Source organism: Mytilus edulis, chromosome 9 (genome assembly GCF_963676685.1).
Source record: "Mytilus edulis chromosome 9, xbMytEdul2.2, whole genome shotgun sequence".
Lineage (NCBI taxonomy): Eukaryota > Metazoa > Mollusca > Bivalvia > Mytilida > Mytilidae > Mytilus > Mytilus edulis.
The window spans coordinates 18,720,162-18,743,626 of record NC_092352.1 but is presented as its reverse complement, the minus strand read 5'-3'; the positions used below and the strand labels follow the sequence as shown (position 1 = coordinate 18,743,626).

The 23,465-nt window shown below is 30.5% G+C and overlaps 2 protein-coding genes across 3 annotated transcripts in view; one reads left to right on the top strand and one right to left on the bottom strand.

The window, feature by feature from the left end:
• Positions 1–351, bottom strand: part of LOC139487760 (bifunctional apoptosis regulator-like) — a 43,481-nt gene extending 43,130 nt beyond the window's left edge. Inside the window, exon 1 of the mRNA XM_071272825.1 lies at positions 227–351. The gene's annotated coding sequence lies outside the window, so the exon portion shown is untranslated. The remainder of the gene's footprint in view (positions 1–226) is intronic.
• Positions 352–481: 130 nt separating this feature from the next.
• LOC139487758 (poly(A)-specific ribonuclease PARN-like) overlaps positions 482–23,465 on the top strand; it is a 49,694-nt gene continuing 26,710 nt past the window's right edge. Inside the window, exons 1-21 of one of the 2 annotated variants that reach the window (XM_071272822.1) lie at positions 482–522; positions 2,061–2,138; positions 2,550–2,623; positions 3,068–3,135; positions 3,481–3,562; positions 4,215–4,275; positions 5,522–5,705; positions 6,435–6,539; positions 7,794–7,917; positions 8,259–8,315; positions 8,835–8,912; positions 10,031–10,074; positions 11,114–11,156; positions 11,708–11,783; positions 12,572–12,679; positions 13,793–13,862; positions 14,498–14,553; positions 15,245–15,331; positions 15,888–15,962; positions 16,826–16,976; positions 20,243–20,260. In XM_071272822.1, coding sequence (XP_071128923.1) covers positions 504–522; positions 2,061–2,138; positions 2,550–2,623; positions 3,068–3,135; positions 3,481–3,562; positions 4,215–4,275; positions 5,522–5,705; positions 6,435–6,539; positions 7,794–7,917; positions 8,259–8,315; positions 8,835–8,912; positions 10,031–10,074; positions 11,114–11,156; positions 11,708–11,783; positions 12,572–12,679; positions 13,793–13,862; positions 14,498–14,553; positions 15,245–15,331; positions 15,888–15,962; positions 16,826–16,976; positions 20,243–20,260 — 1,658 coding nt within the window. In that variant the 5' untranslated portion in view covers positions 482–503. The remainder of the gene's footprint in view (positions 523–2,060; positions 2,139–2,549; positions 2,624–3,067; positions 3,136–3,480; positions 3,563–4,214; positions 4,276–5,521; positions 5,706–6,434; positions 6,540–7,793; positions 7,918–8,258; positions 8,316–8,834; positions 8,913–10,030; positions 10,075–11,113; positions 11,157–11,707; positions 11,784–12,571; positions 12,680–13,792; positions 13,863–14,497; positions 14,554–15,244; positions 15,332–15,887; positions 15,963–16,825; positions 16,977–20,242; positions 20,261–23,465) is intronic. The other variant, XM_071272823.1, reaches the window with a different exon arrangement.

The window sequence follows — 23,465 nt, the reverse complement described above, 5'->3', positions numbered from 1 at the left end:
AGAGAGAATTAGTTGTGTCACAGTTGCCTACAGATATGGTTTAGGCACAGATACTGCATGACTACCATATAAATTTGATCTGCTGTTCTGATAAACCTTCAGAAAAGCATCTTGCAACTTAGTCTTTGGCCTGAGTTGGTACTTTTTATCAATATATTAATATATACTAGTCTCAGTTAAGCCATAACAACTCTTCATGCTCAAATAACTTCATAAAGATGTTTACTCAATATGTATTAGGGTATAAACTCTTGATGTTGGTTATTTTCTCAATTCTTGATATGTGTGTTGTTGTTTTCTGTTTCCAAACAAACCGAAAGTATAAAGCAGCCGCTTGTAGCATTTAAAATTAGGATACGAAATTACATTCAATAATTAATACAAAATCATTTATCAGACAAATAATTTACAGCATTTTTTTTTAATTTGAAGTATATTATATAATTGTTTCTAGAACTTATATTAGAGGTTTGGTCAATTTTCTACATGTTATAAGCGACAAAATGGAAGTCACAAGAAAAAGTGAGAGGGCTTTTCAAATCCATATTTTATAATTATAAGACCAAGTAATCTAAGAATGTCCCTGCCGAACCATGTAGTAAAAAGATTAAATGTTGTTTTGTCAGCAGATATTATTCAATGTTATTGTCTGACAATTATGTGAAATATCGTGTAATCATTTTTCTGTCGACTACAATTTTTTTTTTCAATTGATTTTTTAAGACGTTTCGGCCATGAAACATTCGGCCTTAGGTAGCAATACACAGTTAGAAGTTTAGTTTCGCATTATGGCCCCTGTGAATTTTTTAAATATGAAAGTTTTTGTACAATAAAATAGATTTTTAGATACTTGAAGAATAATATAGCCTTCTTAGTGGTTTTATATGAACATTTAGATTGTTTTTAACATGTTTTATAGGCCATTTATATGATTGACAGTCCGTATTTTCCTATCCGTACCGTCCATAGGTACATAAATTATTGTAGTGTTTATCAACAAAGATTTTGCGCTCGATCTTTTCAATTCAATTTTATGGAAAAACGAGCAGATAAGCATATGATTTTTTTTTTACCACTTGAAAGATATAAACCTATGGATTCAGGAAAGGTATCACTGTAATTGATTGAAATTTTCCTTTAGACCAAATTTTGGAGACTTTTGTGACATGTTCACCCCCCTTTTTTGCTATATTTTGTATCTAAGAAATGTAGATTGTTGCCATGGTTACACCCAAAAGGGATTATATTTCACCCTTATGACCATTAGAAATCAAATCTATGGAAGATTCTCTTTCTATAAGTATATACATGCATAACACACATGTAAAGCATTCTTTGTTAGACAGGAGGGGAAAGAAGGTGTTTAAAAATTATGAGTGTCAATTTTGAGTTTTTTTTCTAACTGTGTATTGCTACCTTATGTTGTTTCAGCAATTAACCAGTTCGGCCTTGGTCGTTTCGGTCAATAATGCTTTTTTTATCATTTTGTTTTTACTTGTATTGCATACATGTATATGAGGGCCTCGGGGAAGATTACTAATTAGTAAATGTAACTAACTGTGTTTACCCTCTTTAAATAAAGAATTTATTATTATTATTATTATGTGTTTAAAATTTTGGTAAAACTACAAAATCATAATTTGTGACAAAACTTTGAATTTGCTACTCAAATAAGTGATTTAAAAATCACTTATTTCAATAAGTCCCCTGACTGATTATTACCAGTGATTATTATAGCCGAAGTGGTACATGGCTGAAACGACAATGGCTAAATAAACCAAGGCCAAACTTGCTCCATGGCCAAAACATCTTGAATCCAAAAAAGTTAAGTTCTGCAGCAGGTAATATTTAACTGATGAGATCAAGGAACCTCTAGTCATTAAATTATTGTGGATGGGCTTGGGCAGGAATACATATATAATTTCTGAGATATTAATTCTCAAGCCTTTTGAACCTTTGAATTTTTTAAGAGATACATAAATTTATTGATTATTTTTGAAATATCCTCATAACCTAATATTTAATTCATATAAATTCTACTTTGGGTGTTTCTTTTTCAGATTTTAGAGAAGTTTTGCCAGATGTTGGTAAAGCAATAAAAGAATGTTGTTTCATTGCAATAGATGGCGAATTTTCAGGTAAATACATAATCAAAGCAAAAAAAGTTTTCTTATGCATTTCAGTAAATTCAGTTTGCTTTTTTGTGTTTAGATTATCAATGATTATGTTAATGTACAAAAAAATATATGATGTAAAAATTTAATTAACTTTAAATAAACATGATGAGTTCATAAATAGTTCATGAAAGTCATGTGCTTCACTAAAGTGTTTTTTTGTTATAACAAATTGTAAATCAAAAGGAAACAGTCAGAATTAAGGTTTTTGGATCCTGAAACTTGTTGGTATGATATGTGTTCACCTAGACATTGTTTATGTAGAAATCACCTAGACAAATGTGAAAAATGAAAAAAGGAATTCATTTACAATTATCTCTAAAAACCAAGGAATAATTATGACCAGTATTGATTAACATTTCTATTTTGAAAAAGGTTTGGATGCAGCAAACCACAGTCATATTGCACCCTTTGATACACACGAAGAGAGATATGGTAAAGTCAAAAAGGTAGAAATATATTCATGCCAAAATGATTTATAAGAAAAGTAATTACTGTAACTTACATGATATTCTTGTCTACATAAACATGATACACCTCGTGACCTATTAAAGGTGAATAAAATTGATTATCTTTCCAAATGATATTCTTGTCTTCATACACATGCTACACAACCTAAAAGCATGTGTAGAAAAATCAAAACAGACTGTTGAAAGAAATTTTTTCAGTAAAATGTTAATGAAAACTAACAACCACCAAGGTACGCCTCTTTTACCTATAAATTTCTTTCATCCTCACTCTAAATCTGAGCTATATTCTGTCACATTGTGAATTGTAGATAGTAAAATAATTCTATACCTTTCAATTTCAATTTTTATAAAACATTTTTAAGTAGGAATATTCATTTATAAATTTTGAAAATAATGATTAAAATTTATATTATGATATTTCAGAGTTGTAGTGATTTCCTGATGTTCCAAGTCGGCATTTGTACTTTTAAGTTCAACAAGAAAACAGAAAGGTAATCAATATATCTTGTACAGAATTACAAAAAAAGAAATGTAGTCAAAAACACAAGAGGAAAATGGATCTTTATGTCAATGGCCAATAGATAATATCTATTTTGTTAATCATACTCATTACCTTCTAGGGCAGGATTATGATGATGCAAAAGGATATTGATTCAAAAGTATGACTGTAGAAAATAGGGAGAGTCTTTACAGGCTGCGTATTAAATTTTCTGGGGAAATTCTGAAACCACTAGCATGACAAGAAAGGTCATTTATTTTGGAAATATGGTTAAGGCAAAATGTGATATTTTTATTAGAAAAAATAGAATGTATAATGTTAATCCTTTATGTTGTAGGTATGAAGCCAGACCATTTAATTTCTATGTATTTCCTCGACCACACTCTAGAGTAGCTCCAGACCTCAGATTCCTATGCCAAGTATGTTGTATATCAACAACCTATCTATAATAGCAATTTAACTATGTATTTAATACATGTATAAATAGTACTTAGAATACTTCTGAGAGAAAGAAAAAGTATTTTCAGCAGTAGTTATAAGAAATAGTTTGTGTTTCATTTAGGTTAGTGAGATTAATAACAAAGTAGTTAAAAACAAGTGTTATTAAAGATCTGCATAAAAAAATAATTGAAAAATATTTCAGCATTTATGGATAAATTTTCTTTCCTAAATAACTGAAAATTTGGTATTGATCTACTGAAATATCTGTTAGTTTAACTTCATCAGTGCATTTTTTACACCGTCTATAACCAGAGGTAGAATGAAACTTTTGTGTAATATAATTTTTTTTGATGTGATAAAACAACCATGCTTTATAGAATTATGAGGTGTTTTTAATAGATTTGACTTTTTTACACTGTTTAGGACCTGAAACATGTTGATCCTATGAAGTAGTATCGTTTTTGATAGGACATGTAGGAAGGTATTTGTTTTTAACAGTTTATAGACACTTTAACAAGTGATCAATTATGATCTGCAAGTTGGTAAACAAAAGGATATCTGATTGCAAAACAGGACTGCAAGCTTTGTAGTCAAGTCACAGTAAATACCAAGAAAGTTTTCTTGTTGTAGGCATCTAGTATAGATTTCTTAGCATCACAAGGTTTTAACTTCAATAAAGTCTTTCTAGAAGGTATGTACCATATATTATAACTTTAAATCCAAAGTTTCTTAGAACTTTAAGTGGATTCATTTCTATTCCTTGTCATTAGTTTGATGAATGTCATCTGGGTGAAAAAAAATGTCTTGGTACTCACATGAAAGCCAGCTTCTCTTGATTGTAGGATGTTGAGATTTTGACTTGAAAATTGGTATTTTAGCTTTTCTGCAAAAAAACTAGTATTTAGGGGTGATAGCAAAGTATTGTTGGCCTGGAGCAAGAATAATTTGTCTATGTAGTGTGACATGTTTTCCTGTGAAATATTACTTTGTGAATTAGCATGTTAAAATCTTACTTAGGGTATAATTGAGGATGGAAATGGGCAATATGTCAAAGAGAACAACCTGACCAAAAAGCAGATAACAGTCAAAGGCCACCAAAAGGTCTACAATGCAGCAAGAAAATCCTGCAGGCGAAGGTGGACCTCAGCTGGCCCCAGTATACAAATGGGTGTTAAGTACTATGTAACAGGGTTCATGTTCATATAACATGTTCTCCTCTTGATATTCATGGGATACCAGTTTTCATATGTAAACCACAAACTTAAAGTACAATATAGGCTTGTAAGCAGACCAAAACCATTCTGATATCAGCTAATATACAATTTTTGTCTCGCTTGACGGAGTCAAAAAGCAAGACATAGGTATGCTGTTTCCAGTGGGGGCGGCGGTGTCAACAATGTATTAGTTTGGGATTAGGTCAAGTTTTTGGTGAACCACTAGTGGTAAGTCAAAGATATTTAGTATGCAGTTGTATTAACATTAGCACATCTCATTTCCATGGAGATTATTTGACCGGCCCCCTCAGTTATGGTTTAAGTTGAGTTTGAAATTTTGCTTAGTTTACATGTATTAGTTTGTTTAAAAAGGAACTTAGTAAGTAGTACTTATGATTTGTCAATGGTATTTGGTATTCAGTTGTATTAGCATTGGCGCATCTCATTTCTATGGAGATTTTTTAGCCATGTACCTTCAGTCATGGTTCATTGACTTTGCAAAACTTGCATCTTAAAGTGTTGCTATTTCAATTTCAACATTTGCATTATCGAAATTAAAAAAAAACCGAGACATATTTCTGTGATAAAAGTTTATTCCTCAATCCACTTAAAATTGGTACTCAAGAACATAAATGAATGTGAAGTATTTTTTAAATTGATCTCTATTTCTTGTAGATGAGAAAGCTAAGGATAAATGTAATATATTTGTCGTATTTGTCCTAGGTATATCATATCTGACACCAGAACAGGAGGGAAAATTAAGAGAGGTTCTAGGACAGAAACATGGAGAGGTTTCATTGTTTTCATCTCCAGCCTTCACTACTCCCGGTACAGATGAACAGGCTGGAGTAACTAAAGGTCCTATACATATACCAGATGAACAGAAAGCATTCATTAGCCAGAATTGGTTGGTTTTATATGTAAAGCATTGTTATCTGCAAACAAATATATTGTTTCGATTATTGTGCACACTGTTTATAAAAAATTTAAATGGTTTGACAGTGCTAAAAACAAAAATAATAGGGAAATTCCTTTTCAACGATGTGTATTGTTATTGGCAGTCATATTTTCAGTATTAAAAAAGCAGAGGGACCCTTATTTCTTCACAGTTTTAATAGATTATCAATATTTTTTTTTATTGCCATGCATGGATTTATTTGTTATAAGATTCACAGTGTTTCGGATAATGGTGTTTTAAAGTAAGCCACAATGTATCTTTGATTCGAAAATTAATATATATTTCCTAATAGAGAACCATCAAGTCATGTTAAAATTTTCAGAATTTTTATGAACAAATTAGAAAAACATCTCATACATAATTGCAAACTTTACACAGCTTTTCCATGATATATGGGACATATACAAACAAATTTACTATTGATGGTAATACTGTTTTCAAAATGATAGCCTGACTGCTAACCATTGTTTAGTAAATAATCACTATGACATTTCTGGAGTTGATTGACTATTTAATGATAGTGCCATGAACTGAAAAGGCTTTCAGAATTTATTCTGTAGTTCACTTGTTTAGCTGCCTTATGTCTATGGCTGTTAATGTTTTGAAATTCTCTTTTGAACACTATGATGTAATAATGATATAATTTATCATGAATGAATTATTTTTCTTTTGTTCCAGTGAGTTCATACAGAAATTTATGGATGATCCAGCAAAAGCCACATTGAATTTACCACCCAGTAATGGTTTTCAGAGAAAGTTACTATACCAAACTATTAGACAAAAGTAAATATCACTTTCATATTACATGGCTTAAAAGTGTTTTAAATCTCAGTGAAGAAACAGACTGCAAGAAAGAACATGACAACAGAAATAACACTTTTAAATATACAGTCAAACCTGATTAAACCGGACCCTGAATAAACCGGTTTCCTGTCCATTCCGGCCGAAAATGAAAGTCCCATATTTTTCCATTCAAAATCTTTGTTAAAATACCCTTTGTAAACTGGACCCTGTGTATTCCGAATTCCGGTCTAATTATGAAGTCTCAATACTCTTAAATACATTAATTATTACCTGTCAAAACCGGTTTGTCTAATTAATTTCAATGATCGATATGCAATAAAAACATATTTGTTTATACAATATGGCTTTTCGTGATAATCAATTAGTCAGGTGTCAAACTGTGAACCTACAATCGTACAGTAGTGAGCTGTATTATTTATTAAAATATTATAAACGTGTCAATTAAACAAAAAGACACACCGAATATATCTTGGATTGAACTTACGTTTTAACTTGGATAAACAAATTTAAATCGCGGAGTAAGAAATTCACATCGTAATTTCGAAATCGTGGGTTCCCTGTTGTGAACCCCTAAACAAACGACCTTGATAATGAAAAACACCCGGATGACAACAATCAATGAATATTGTACAGTGTACGACAACGTTTCGAAAGTGATGAATTTACGTTTGAAAATATTCTGGCTTTTTAATCGGCCATTCAAACATTTCAAATTATTGATCATGGGAGTAAATCGAAACTTTCGTCCTATAATCCAAACAACTCGAGCATTATGATGCAAATGCAAACAATGAAAAACGAAGTGAAAGTACTTTAATTTAAATCAGATATAATTTACAAACAGAGAGAACTTTTACATACAAAATGTCGGACGTCACAAGTCATTAACTTCTGGTCAAAACGGAAACCTGAATAAACCGGCTCACTGTCCAAACCGGCCCTTTTTTATAGTCCCGTAGCCGGCCGGTTTATACAGGTTTTACTGTACTTAAATACTTTTTGTGTTACCTTTACTTAGCTTAAGTGTTTAAACCCAAAAGTTTAAACACCAAGAATGTAGGACTATTTGAATACAAGAGAAGCTTATGATCAAAATGGATGAAAAGGGAAGAGCCAATTTCATCTTTGCCTAAGGGAGTTTCAACCTTAGTTTCTTAATAATTTCTATAAAAAAAAAGCCAATTTGATGAATTTTTATGTTTTCATATTTTTAAATGTTTCATGTTGTTTCAGATTTTCAGGTGTTCACTTGGAAACAAAAACAGGGGAGAAAAAGGAAAGATTTATTGTAGTAACAAGAGTTAAGAGTGAAGATGAATTAAAGAAGAAAGAAAAAGAGAAACAAGCTAAAGAAATAGTAAGAAAAACATGACATCATTACTATATATCTGTTAAAAGTGTCATTTTAAAATTTCTACAGGGTGCTATATTTATGCCCCCATTATTAAATGTGTGGGTCATGTTGTAAAACCTGTATGTTCATTGAGGTTTTAGTCATTTTAACATTCAAAATATATCTGGAGACTGTTAATTTAACAAAAGTCTGCAAAATTCCAAAATGTTGTTCAACTGACAACATAGGAGATGTTTAATAATCTACATGTAGCTATCAAAATTGCTATGGAAAATTGTTTGTCAAGGAGTGTAAAAAAACCAAAGTGATATAAGCAATAACTTTGAATATTCTTATTTTTACAGGCTGAAATCGATGATGCTGTAGGATTTACACAAGTTATAAAAATGATTTCTCAAAGTGTAAGTCTACTATCAAATATATTTAGTCCAATTTATAGTCAGCAAGAATAATGTGTCTAATTAGTGTGACATGTTTTCCTGTGAAATATTACTTTGAGAATTAATTAGCATGTTAAAAATCTTACTTAGGGTAAAATTGAGAATGGAAATGGGGAATGTGTCAAAGAGACAACACCCCTACAATAGAGAAGACAACAGATGAAGGCCACCAATGGGTCTTCAATGCAGTGAGAAACTCCTGCACCCAGAGTCCTTGTTTTTGAGACAGAGAGAGGAAAAGAATTATTTTTTGAATAGAAAGAAGACAATGTTATTAATGCATTTCACAAAAATGTTAATGTAAAAAATACCCTGGACATAATTAGTTGAGGAATATGTCAAAGTTGTATAAACTCTTACATGAATAAAAGTTAGAGACTCGGGAATGTAAATGCAATGTAATTGGCTGAAAATGTAAATTGATTTTATTTTGTTATTTATTTTAAAATGTGTTTCAGTTTATGACATTATTTATTACAGGGCAAGCTGTTACTTGGACATAATATGTTGTTAGATATCATCCATATATTACATCAATTTTATTACCCATTACCAGATGTAAGTTTATCATATAAAGTCTAGGAGTGTACTAATAATCAGTCAGACTGATTTTTACCTAAAATTGATAAGAAAAAGTAATTATTTGAAAAACAAATTGTTTTATATTTAAGGGCCTTAAAATTTAAGAATTTAGATTTATAAATTAAATTGAGAATAAAAATGGGGAATGTGTCAAAGAGACAGCAACCCAACTAGAGAGCAGAAAACAGCTAAAGGCCACCTATGGGTCTTCAACACAGCAAGAAAATCCTGCGTCCATAGGCATGCTTCACCTGGCCTCTAAACTAAAATGTGTACTAGTTCAGTGAAAATGGATGCCATACTTTACATATAGACATACTAAAATTAAAAAAACTATACACGCTTTATCTTTTTAGTCCCCTACCGACGAAGTCGAAGGGGACTTTAGGTTTTTAAGTTGATGAGATACTTGAATTCATATACCCTCTCCACATATATTATGAATCATAATCATGATTTTATTGTTCACCTTTCATTTCATTTCTTTTCAGCTCATGATATCAGTATTGGACAATAAGTATTGATGTTTGTCAGAAAAATATAACATGGAATTTCGAAATTTGATAGAGTCCAGTATTAGGAAAAGATTGAATGAAAATGACACATTTGTTAATAGTCCATTTTCATGCCATTTGTTAATAGTCCACTTTTATGCCCCACTTAGGGTCATTATATTTTTTGGTCTGTGCATCTGTTCATTCTGGGTTTGTCAGTTCGTTATTTCGTTTGTCAGTTCGTTTTTTCGTTTGTCTGTTCGTCCGTCTGTTCTGATTCATGTTAAAGTTTTTGATCAAGGTAGTTTTTGATGAAGTTGAAGACCAATCAACTTGAAACTTAGTACACATATTCCTTATGATATGATCTTTCAAATGACAAGAATTTTTTTTACCCAATTTCACAATCCATTGAACATAGAAAATGATAGTGTAGGTGTGGCATTTGTACATTGGACACATTCTTGTTTTCTTACATAATTTATCCAGGAAGATACAGATAATAAATAACATTGTTACTGTTTACTTCTGAAATTTTGATTGGTATATCTCTCATTTAAAATTATTATACATTTGTATTTTATTATTTTGTTGTTTTAGAGTTATGATGATTTTAAAGCAATGACCCACTGTGCTTTCCCTAGGTTTGTATAATGAATAATAGAGCCATATTTATATTTTAATTTAAAATATCTTTTGTTTAATTTGTACAAAAATAAATTTAAAAAAAGATACAGTAAAGTTCTAACAATATGCTTTTGAGAAAAATTCTCAAGCAGCAATGGATTCATTCTTTCTCTGCAAACTTGACTAAAATGGCATTGAATATATGTATGCACATTAAATGTAAAATTTTTAAGAAATTATGTCTCAAACAAGAAGAAAAAAAACTTAGTCAAGGTCAAGGTAAAAAATTGTTCAACTGTAGAAAAAGTTGTTTCTGCTTTTAAACCACATTTTTGGTTAACGTAAGTTTGCTTGAATTTTGGCTACAGCTACTGAAAGGTAAACGGGGAAAAAAGTCACAGGGGAAAAAAAGACACCAGAGAAAAAGTCACAAAATCCCTAGGAACACAATTCACAGGAAAAAAAGAAACAATATATGTTTGAGTTAAATTAAACTGGAGTTTTTGAATGCATAGAAAAAAGTCATAATATATTTGGATACAAGGAAGAAAACCAATCATAAAAAATGATGAACAAAACCCTAGTTCATCTTCGGCATTGCTGTACATATGTACAAAAATTGTTTTAGAGATAAAAGCCTTCGGTTTAGGTTTTTGTGGTGCATTAGAATTCTCTGCCCTCCATTGATTTAAGCTATATTGAAATCTAACAACCTATCACGTATGACTTGTTTACACAAGTGGGACCTCTGTGGTAGCTATAGCTACAATCACGATAATCTAGTATAGTTCATACTTTATTTAGTCAATTGTTATTTAGAGGGATAAAGATTGTGAAGAATATTAATAACAAAAAGCTTATTTCAATATATGATTTTATTATCTTTAAAAGCTGAAATTGCTGAATTAAATATTTAAAAAAAGAGGAATTGAAAATCAGTTGTGGCTTTTAAAAAAAACAGGAAAAAAGGATGAATGAAAATGAATTTTATATGCTTATTTGTGTTAAGAGAGATTCTGTGCCTACAAATTATTTATATTGTTTCTTTTTATATAGAATCGTTGATACGAAACTGATGGGGAGCATGAACCCCTTTAAGGTTAGTAAATATACAGTAGAGAATTCAAAAACTGATGGGGAGTAAGGTTAGTAAATATACAGTAGAGAATTCAAAGTTAAACAAAATTGTGTATACCAACTGTTTAAACAGGCAGATCTATTTATGGTGTTACTAATTCTCTTTGAAGTATGTGTAAAACAAATCATTTGTCATGAACTAATGGATTACATTAACTTTAGAGCCATATTTTAAATCTCACAAACTTTGAGTATATCTTATTTGAAAGCAACTTATACATAAGACAGAGTTTTAAGGAAAAGTTGGATTTCTATAGAAATTCTATGGTCTAAATTATCAAAGTAATTAACAAATTATTACACCGCTCTGGTTTCAATTCTTTAAATGAACGTCTAGCTATTCTAGATATTTGTCAGATCAATTTATTGATATTGTTGGTAAATAGGAATAAGTGATTTCATATATGTGGTTGTTTTCTTTTAAAATCTATCATAAATTCTTGTCAGACTTACGTCACTAGTTTTGAATAAACATTTCATGATGATAATTTTAACCTTTAAATTGTGTTTCAGGAAAAAATTCCAAGTACTGCATTAGGTGATTTGCAGAAGTTTTTAGAATTTCCTCCATTTTGTAAGCCTGAGGTTGGTACGTAAATAATCATTGTTGACCATGAAATTCGCATGAATATCTTAATAATTGAATCTTAGGGGTGGTATTTATAGAGGTGAGCACCCAAATTCCTGGAAAAAATAACTGCTGAATCCTGAATATCAAAATAAATAATCAATTCCCAAGTCCCTATATTTGTATAACTGAATTTTCATAGAAATAAAGGTCCAATCTTGATGTCCCAAAAAGATCTTTTTATATGTCGTAGTGGAGGTTGCATTATTGTTTTATCCTGGTGCGTCTGTATGTACGTTTTTTAGTCCGTCTTACCAGAAGTTTGTTTTTGTTCTCTTACTTTGAGTTTGCCTCAAATGAATGTTATGAAACTTATATGCAATGGTAATTATCACAAAATACAGGTCAAGTTTGAAATTTGGTAGTGTCACTTTAATTGTTCCAGAGTTGTGCTGGTTTACAAATGGAAAAATTGCTGCATCTTTCATTTCCCTTCTGTTACTTAAGTTTGCCTCACCCAAACGTTATGAAACTTGTACACAATACTTATTGCACAAAACCCAGATCAAGTACAAATTTGGGTAGCATCACTTGTACTGCTCTTTAGTGATGTCCCTTTATAATTCTATATGATATGTAATCGGGGGCATTATCTGTGTCCTATGGACACCTTCCCCATTTATTTTGAAAGGAAGACTTATAAAAAACATCAACAACAATAATGGTTCATTTAAAGAAATATGTAATTATCTTGAAGCTTTGAATTTTTCTGTATTGCTAATTTATATTTATTTTATGAAATATTTCAGATTTAGCTGAGGGTTTTGGAAGCTATAACACACCAGACCAACATCATGAGGCAGGTTTTGATGCTTATCTTACAGGACTGTGCTATATAAGTATGACTAACTATCTGGGTAAGGACATTTTTACTAAATTATTTTTATGACCATAGCTTGCCATCTGTTCCTATTAATTTTCTCTTTGAAATGCCATCTGTGGTTTCTTCAGAGGTTGCTTTGAAAATAAACATTCTGACTTGTTTATGTTCTTTTCCTAAATCCCTCCTGTTGTTTATGAGTACATCTGTCTAAAAAGGTTTTCATTAAAAATATTCCTTGTTCCACTTTGGAGTACAACTGAGATGGAAAAATAATCAGAAATTAGTCAATATCTTGACAAGGAGTTTGTCAACAGAAAACCCAAACAAAGAAATCAAGATATGGAAAACTCCGAAAATATTCTAGATTTTTAGTGATGAAGTGTTCTTAAAATGCAAACTTAGAAGATAAATATGTTCAAAGTATTCAGTCTTTGAAAGCTCAGAATATTTATTAGTCTGAAAGAAATACCATTTTTCTTAAATACAGATTTCATTGAATGTTATTGCTTACACTTTCATACATTTTAGCGATAAATTTTTCACCTTTTAAAAAAATTAGGGACAAAGGAAACTAAAACAAAAATTAATGCATTAAATCAAAACATAACTCTGTATATACAAAGTCATATTTCCTGTGAGTCAACTGTTCAATTTACATAATGAAAGATAAGACAACACTGATGCAAGAGGAAATCCTAACAAGTGGCAATTGAAATTCAAGAATGTGAAAGAGACTGACAATTCTAGAAATATTTTATTTTGAATGTATAATTAGAATAGTATATACAAATTTTGTTCTTTACCTTTTCCATGATCATTTAAAGTGATGGAAAAATGAAACAGTGTTCTTTGATTTTAAGTAAAATGATTTTATTCTTTTTTGTACGACTAACATAAATAACAAGATTAGAATCAAAATATGGTTCACTTCAAAATATCAGAAGGTGTACTAAAAAAATTACATTTGCATAATTAATGGTGATGTTTCTTTATATTTCTAGTCTTCAAAGTTTGATTATATTTGCAAAAATTAAACAAATTTGATTTTTTTAAAGGGTTGACATAGCTCGACAAGTGCTGTTCTCTTTACCTCCTTTGGTTTTTAAACAATTCCACACTTGCCTACACTTCATTTTTATATTTTCAGGTACTCTACAGAAAGATACATCTGGTAGAGTTTCTCCAACTTCATCATTGTTAGATCCATATGTAAATAAGTAAGTAGTAAAATATCTATACACACAGTAATATTAATTGTACGCAAATATATTTACCAAATTTGATACTCATGTATGTATTTAAATTTTTGTATTAAGGATGTACCAAGTATGAGACCCAAATAATACCAATGCAAATATAAGGTAAAAGTCAGAGTCAGCCTTTTCCAGCCATATTTTATAAATCAAATATCTAGAAAAAGGAGCTCAATGACCTATCAATATTGTTAGCTTATTTTGATCCTTAACTTATACTCTTCCAGCTTAAAGTATCAATTTTGAATTCTTGATTTATTTAATTTTACCTTAGATCACCTAAGTACATCCTTAAATAGAACTAAAGTGTAATTTGAAAATTAATGTAATAAATCTGACTCAAGAACAATCAAGTTTATGGAATGTTATGAGTTTTATTAAATTACTATCCTGGTACCTTTGATAACTATTTACACCACTGAGTCAATGCCACTGCTTGTGGGTGATTCCTCCCTGAGGGTATCACCAGCCCAGTAGTATGCACGTCGGTGTTGACATAAATATCAATTAAATGGTCATTTTTATAAATTTCCTATTACAAAACTTTGAATTTTTCGAAAATATCATATAACACATACTTATTTATTATTTGCTTACAGATTGTTTTTAATGAGAATGTCTGACGCTCCATATATTGACCTTATGGGTCCTGACTGTAAGTATTGTTAAATAACAATAATCATAAACATAGCCATAAGTCACAGAATGAGTGGGCTGACATTTCAATAATGAGTAAACACAACTTAAATGTGAATCTAAAAGCTGTCATATTAGACAGGATTATTGGTCAATTGGTATGGATGTCTTTTCCCTTATTAACATATTGGTTTTGGATTTTATGCCTACAGCTGTTCCTAGAATTGTTTCCCTTTTCTCAGTCAAATTTTAAACTAGCCTAAAAAATGGCATGCAATATACAATCTATTTGTAATAAAAAAAATTAATTCATATTGCAAACACAGTGATATCTTACAACTGAAACCCTTGAATATCAGGTGAATATGTCCCCACCATAGGGGAATGGGCATTAATTTTATCATCATCCTTCTGTACGTCTGTAATTAATTCTTTGGTTTGCCTCCCCCAAATGTTATACTCAATGCTAATAACCACAAAACACAGATCAAGTTTGAATTTTGGTGGCGTTACTTTTACCATTCTAGATGTATGCCCCTTTACAAATTGAAAACTTGGCAAATTTTGTATTTTCATTTTTTAACTAAGTTAGCATCAATCAAATGTTATGAAACTTATACACAATGCTTATAACCACAAAGCTCAGACCAAGTATGAATTTGGGTAGCATTCCTTTCTACTATTATACTGTACATAAATTTATTTTTCAGTAAAACTTAAACGAGAGCATGTATTTAATGTCAGTTTTCCTAAGGAATGGAAAAATGAAGATCTTAATCAGCTGTTTTCTCCATTTGGTAAGTAGTATCTCTGTCATCTTATTCTTTTTTTGTGGTTCATGATCATGAATTGAAATAAGGTGACATTAAAAGTAATTTAATTACTGTCTGTGTTTTTTTCTTGCCTGAATCATGTTGAATAAGTGAGACTTATGCAAGCTGTTTCTGGTGGCAGGGTCCACAATGCATACGTTTGTGATGAGGTCAGTTTAAGGGAAATTACAATTAACAGGTCAACGATAAATGGAATGCAGTTCCAGGCCTCATGTAAATGTTTATAATTAGTTAAGTTTAAGATGAACCACTAATGGTAAAAGAATGATATTTTGGTATGCAGTTGTATTAACATTGTCATTTCTCATTTCCAAAGAGAGATTTGACCTTCAGTCATTGTTAATTGTCAGTCAATGTCATATCATAGATAATTATGTTTACGCCTTTTTTAGACCTGGGTGCACTATCATCCTCAGGGTTTTTCTGAAATAGATAATCCTATAAATGTATTTGACCTTCAGTAATCTGGTTTAGGCAATTGCTGTTTTTTTTCAAAATATACTTTGATTGTGTCTTTCAGGTAATATCCAAATCTCTTGGTTAAATGACACATCAGCATATGTTTCATTATACAGAAAAGAAGAAGCTAAAAATGGTAAGTTTTGGACAATTTATAGGCAGTTGTAATATCAGGACTTTAAAAGGGCTGAAGTAAAGAAAAAAAAACTTTTACAGAACATTAGTTTTAAAAGAATAATGAGATATGAGGAAAGCAGATTTGTCGTTATTTACATTTAGAAACATATTTGAGAGTTTATTATGTATATGAAGAATATTTGTTGGAAAGGAAAATCCAATCTCCAAGATATTTCAAAAAGAACTAAAAATTTTTATTGCATATCATGGTTAAAAAAACTTTAAGGACTTAAAGTCAGATTCAAAAATAGGTTGCTGATGTGTTAATAGTTACGAAAGAATAAATGCCATTTTGTCAACAACAAAAATGCAAATATCTAAGGACTTGCATATTCAGTCTAACAGTACATGTGATTTTGGTAACAAATTTCTTTCATATATTTGCAATGAGAATGATTATCAATGTCTGAATTTGTCTATATTTAATATGTTTTGGAAGAAGAACATTGTGCATTCTAAAAATATTAATCTGTAGTTATCTTCTCTAATCTATATGACATTGGTTTATATTAGTTGAACATATTAAAACGATTCTGGTTCTCATAATTCAAGAGTAAAACACCCATTTACCATTTGTCAACAACAAAACTGCAAATATCTAAGGACTTGCATATTCAGTCTTATATTAATTATAATCAATTTAATTAAAATAGTTCTTTTTGAAATATCTGGGAGATTGGAATTGGTTCATGTCTAATCATGATGTTTAACCTTGAAAAATAATATTTGCTCTTTGTTTTGAATATGTAGAAACAGAAAAATAATTTATTAAAATAGAAATGCATTCATTTATTTTCTTGAAAATTTAAATACATTTTTCAGTGATGAAAGCACTGTGTAAAGACAATACAGTATACCAAATCAGAGGCTACAATGATCACAAAACAGTGATTACTACCAATGTTAGAAAAAGACCAATGTCAGCTCCAGATTGTCTACCTCCATCCAAGAAACAAAAATCACTTAATGTTGAGTAAGTTATTTATCCAATTGTGATCAGTTTCTATTCAACTGTTGAAACATGAATTTAAAATAAATATTAAGATCATCAATTTATTCCGCCAGTGATTGAGAAAGAATGGTGTACTGAATTTAGTAATACATAATGCAGGAAATACTGTCTTATCTGCAATGAATGAAAAAGAATGTGAGATTTGGAAATATTAGTCCTGCAATAATCCTGCATGGTGGAAGTGGTGTTAGCTCTTTATATAAAGCTTTTTATTTCAGAAGGAAGAAGAACTGCATGCTTTATTCATTGTATTCAGATCCTTATGTTCTGAAGTTACATTCTGTTTTCTGGGACCTCATTTTCATTGTCAACTACTGTAAAGTTAGTTAACATGTTATTTTAGTAATATGTTAACTTTATTGGGTATATAAAACCAAGGTGTTCATTAGATACTTTTTTCAGATACTATCCATAATAGCTTAACCTATTTGTTGTTTTGATTGATTGTTTAAGTGAAATTGTCTGTCAGACAGAGGGTTCCTCTCACCTTGACCTCATTTTCAGGGTTCTTTGGGCAATGATTTTATGATCTGTTCTAGTGATATGAAAGAAATATTTGTAGTGAATGATTGTATAAGTGAAATTGTCTGTCAGACAGAGTGTTCCTCTCACCTTGACCTCATTTTCATGGTTCTTTGGACAAAGATTTTGGGATCTATTTTAGTGATATGATAGGAATAGTTGTATTGAATGATTGTAAGGTGTACATGTTCATCTGTTAGAGTTTATCTGACCTTATTTTCATGGATCATCGAGAATGTTTAGTTTCTGTTATATTTGTATATGCAATGTAAATTCAATAATGATTTGAAGTGTAGATAAAACAATTCAGCATATACATTCTAGTTTTTATACGACCGCAAAAATTGAAATGTTTTTTGATGGTATATTGGTATGACGTTGGCGTCGTCGTCCGAAGACATTTGTTTTTCGCACTATAACTTTAGTATACGAAAATAGAAATCTATGAAATTTAAACACAAGGTTTATGACCATAAAAGGAAGGTTAGGATTGATTTTGGGAGTTTTGGTCCCAACAGTTTACGAATTCGGGGCCAAAAAGTGCCCAAATAAGCATTTTTCTTAGTTTTCGCACAATAACTTTAGTATAAGTAAACAGAAATCTATGAAATTTTTTATAAGGTTTATGACCACAAAAGGAAGGTTGGGATTGATTTTGGGAGTTTTGGTCCCAACAGTTTAGGAATTGGGGGCCAAAAGGGGCCAAAATTAAACTTTGTTTGATTTCAACAAAAAATGAATTATTGGGGTTCTTTGATATGCCAAATCTAACCGTGTATTTAGATTCTTAATTTTTGGTCCTGTTTTCAAATTGGTCTACATTAAGGTCCAAAGGGTCCAAAATTAAACTAAGTTTGATTTTACCAAAAATTGATTTCTTGGGATTCTTTGATATGCTGAATCTAATGCCTCATTCACACGGACATTTAATTCGAATTGAATTCGAATCGAATTTGTTAACTGCCTTCAAACACTCTTCTTTTTTAATTGGAATTGATTCGAATTGGCTAAATCGAATTAGAAATACTTTTTTGTTAATACGAATTAAAAGTCGTTTGGACAGTAAAGCAAATTTGATGTGCATTGAAATTCGAATTCAAATTAACATTAGGACGTAAAACGTTTGGAATGTGAATTAAACTAATTGGAATTAGTTAATGCGAATCGAATTCGAATTAGGTGTGAACTCAGCATTAAAATCTAAACATTCTTTCTTATGTTGTACTGTTATACCACTGTCCCAGGTTAGGGGGAGGATGGGGATCCTGCTGACATGTTTAACCCCGCCACACTATTTAAGTATGTGCCTGTCCCAAGTCAGGAGCCTGTAATTCAGTGGTTGTCGTTTGTTTATGTGTTACATATTTGTTTTTCGTTCATTTTTTTATATAAATAAGGCCGTTAGTTTTCTTGTTTGAATTGTTTTACATTGTCTTATCGGGGCCTTTTATAGCTGACTATGCGGTATGGGCTTTGCTCATTGTTGAAGGCCGTACGGTGACCTATAGTTGTTAATGTCTGTGTCATTTTGGTCTCTTGTGGACAGTTGTCTCATTGGCAATCATACCACATCTTCTTTTTTATATGTACTTAGATTTTTGATTATGGGCCCAGTTTTCAAGTTGGTCCAAATGGGGGTCCAAAATTAAACTTTGTTTGATTTCAACAAAAATTGAATATATGGGGTTCTTCAATATGCTGAATTTAACCATGTATTTAGATTTTTAATATTTGGGCCCGGTTATCAAATTGGTCCACATTGAGGTCTAAAGGGCTGAATCTAACCCATGTATTTAGATTTTGGATATTGGACCATAATAGGTAAATGTCCAATTTAAAATTTTTAAGTTTTTAAGTCTTAAGTTCTTAGACCACATTCATTCTGTGTCAGAAACCTATGTTGTGTCAACTATTTAATCACAATCCAAATTCAGAGCTGTATCAAGCTTAAATGTTGTGTCCATACTTGCCCCAACTGTTCAGGGTTCGACCTCTGCAGTCGTATAAAGCTGCACTCTGAGGAGCATCTGGTTTATATTTGAACTGGATGAAGATGACACGTACATCTTTAGGATTGAATATCAACATTTTTATTCCCAAATGATTGCACATTTTGACTTTTTGCTTACCCAGAAATTACACTGGACATATTAAGTAAGAGCTGTTTGAGAAAGTCTCTGTGATTATTTTGAAGGCTTAAATATTTAAATATTTTGGTTTTATGGGGTGATGAAGAAAGATTTGAGTGTAATAAACAATATACAAATAAGTAAATTGTGAATGTATAAAGAAACAGCTCCAAGACTTCTGTAATTTCTGATCACTTTCTGGTACACAATGTATTAACAGTTGCTTAAATCACTATCATAAGAACTAAATTAGTACATTTTATGCACGATCAGTTTTTCATTTATTCAAAACAGATCAGCTTTAAGTTTGGAATTAGTTCTTTATTTATAACTGGATGTTTTAATCTCTCAAGATTTATCCAATGTCATCAGCTAAGAACTTCAGTCCTTCAGAAAAAAAACATAAACTACAGCTAGAGAATGACATATTCTTGACTAAGTACAAAAACTATATGATAAAATTTGAGAAGTTACAACTTAAAAGGAACCTGTCCTCAGTGAGGAAGGCAAATATATATGTATAAGATATGTTCATGGTTTTTCACTCATACATGTATTGTATAAATCTAATTTCAGAGAAAGTTCTAGTGAAAGGTAAATTTGAGTGTTCTTGAGTTATAATATAGCAATTTATTATTTACTTATGCTTAATTCCTTGCTTAGATTTTAGTATGCTTATATATTTTCTTGTTTTCAAAATTCCAATAGGGAACATACCTTTTATAATTGTAAAAAATATATATATTCTGTTCCTTCTATATAATTATTGTATGTTTTATATTCTACAATATGCTATTGCATAGTACATGTATTTATATGTTTAATTAACCATAACGTACATAAAACAAATTTGTAAACTATTTGTTTGACTTGTTCTAGGTAAAGACCATCAAGTTCACTCAGTTCAATATAGGATAACAATTTAAACAAGGATGGAAAAATTATTGAATGAAGTCAAAATTTTCAAAAAGGAAAAAAAGGGAATTTTCTTTCAAACTTTTCCTGTTTTATACGATCTGGTATTGCAAAGTTGCAGCTTCAGAAATCTTATTGAAAAAAATTATGAAATGTGAATTCCATAACACAGACAAACGTGCTTCCTGAATTATATGAATGGACAAACTAGTCAACCAGAAATATATCTTTGTCGCATGTACAAACAAATAGGTGTGAAAATATGAGAAAAGTTTCTTTGTTTCCTCAGATTTCGATACAACTTCCTCTTTCAAAATTATGTAATTTGTTTTCATATATGAATATAATAATAAAGTTTAAGCACTCTTAAGTGCAGGCAAAAACCTAATCATTAAGTGCCAAAAAAATCAAATAACTTTAGTGCAGAAATGTCAGTTGCACTTTCCTTATGATTTGAAAACTGAGTTTTTACGCAAAATTACAAAAATGTTATGGCATCACCTTTAACAGTTTTATAACACATCAACATGATCAGAAGCACATATTCAAATATAAATGATGAGTTTAAAGGCCCAAAAAAATGGCCTACTTATTTTTTCTTTTTTTTTTAAAGTGTAATGTGCATTGAAATTGCTTTGATTTACCAAAAAACATGCATATGATTATATATTAACTAATTTTTCAGAACTTAAGTATGTCAGAGTTTTGAAACCATTGGAAGACAGTTTTACATTCTGTTTGGCTATATTTAATTAAACTGTAACACTCCATAAGTTCATGCTTCAAGTAAATAATTACTGATAAAAAAAACACAAAAAAAACCAAGAATACAGGTACACATTGAATTTTATTTAAATGTGCAGCTGTCATAGTTACCTTATTTTGTGTGACCTTGTATCATTTGTTTATCATTTTTAGATCTTAACTCTACTTTTTTCAGTTAAAAATGGTGAATTGACAGAGTTTTGATATTATTAAAAAAAAAGTTTTTCATTCATTTTGCTGGCAATAGAGTGATGAAGTAAATAGTAATAGTTATAGAAAAGCTGATTGTTTAATTTTTGTGTACTTTTGTTGTTTTTTGTTTGGTTTGTTTTGCTGGTTTTTTTGTTGGGTTTTTTTTGGGGGGGGGGGGGGGGGGGCAAATCATGTTAGCCACAAAAGAGTAGACAAAATCACATTTCTTTTGGTAGCACTATCAGCATCTACAATTCAAGTTCATGATAAGCTCAGTTTAAAAGGAATGTAGTTAGGTGTATTACTAGACAATGTTATAGAGCATGAATTTGCAAAATCTTCTACATTTATTTAAATTAAGCCTCAGAAATGTTGCTTATGACTAGAGAAATTAATAGGGGCATGTGAAATTTAGTTAAGAAGTTTAAGTGATGTGTGAAATGTTTCATTATGAAAAAAATCCTGTATTCTCACAGTTGAGAGTTTGAGTAAAAAAAATTTAAACTGGTTCATTCCCCAAGTCTTTAGACAGAAATTATACATTATGTCAGTTTTTTATTTTTGCGGTCATATATTGATATCTCATCTTCATCCGTGAGGTCCGAAGACACTTAGTTTCTGGACAATAACTTTAGTTTAAGTGAATGGATATCTATGAAATTTAAACACAAAGTTTGAAACCACAAAAGGAAAATTGGGATTGATTTTTGGGGTTATAGTTAAGGAATTAAGGGCCAAAAAAGGGGTTCAAAATAGCATTTAATAGTTTCCAGACAATAACTTGTGTGTAAGTGTATGGATCGTTCTGAAATTGTACCACAAGGTTCCATACCAAAATGCGCTGAATCTAACCATGTATTTAGATTTTGGATATTGAACCATAATAGGTAAATGTCCAATTTAAAATGTTTGAATTCTTAGACCACATTCATTTTGTGTCAGAAACCTATTCTGTTTCAAACATTATATCACAATCTAAATTCAGAGCTGTATCAAGCTTGAATGTTGTGTCCATACTTGTCCCAACTGATCAGGATTTGACCTCTGCAGTTGTATCAAGCTGCGCCCTGCAGAGCATTTTATACTCTTAGAAAAATAAATGATCTAAAAAAAACTTTCCTCTGGAGAAAATGAAACCACTGTGGATTTTGTTGTCACTTAGTTAAAAGTCAAGAATTCTGCAGATTAAAGAAACCCTTAGTGAGAAATTCATGAAAAGTTGTTTGTATACCCCTTGCTAAAACGTAGCATACAGTTTTTTATTCATCCATTCATCCATCAATCATTCTTATAACTCTCTTCTCTAGTCTTTAAGTCATTTTCATTTAAGCAGATGAGTGGTTTCTTTTTTCAATGTCACTTGATCAAAGGTCAAGGACATGGTAGCCATAACTTGACCCCAGATATTTAGATAAGTGGGATTTCCAATTATATTTTCTATCAACATTGTTATTTCTTATCACATGCACTTAGGTTGGTTATTTCTCTTTTAAAGAGGAAGATCCTCATTGCTTTTTTGGTTCAAGGTCTCAGTAAGTAGGAATAGGTTGATGTTCTAAAATTAAAAGGACTTAACACAATGAAGTATCCTTGATAATGCATCTGATATCTGTTTCCATAATAAGTAGTTATTTTTATCCCTCTCTTGCTATAAAAATGTCATTTCTTTGAATTTGATGAGATAACATATGTAACTTGCTCTACATTTAATAGTACAAAGAAGTTTTGTAATAAGAGGTTTTACTGTCCTTTTGGAGTATGTCATTAAGTTGACAGACTGATTTAAAAGTAACAATTTGATATCATTTTAAACATGCAACATGAAGACCAAATCTTAACTCTACATGCTTAATGAGCTTTGAAAGTCATTAGAGATAGTTTAAAATGTTGTTTACATGATAGGAGGTCTTAAAATTTTACCCCTGAC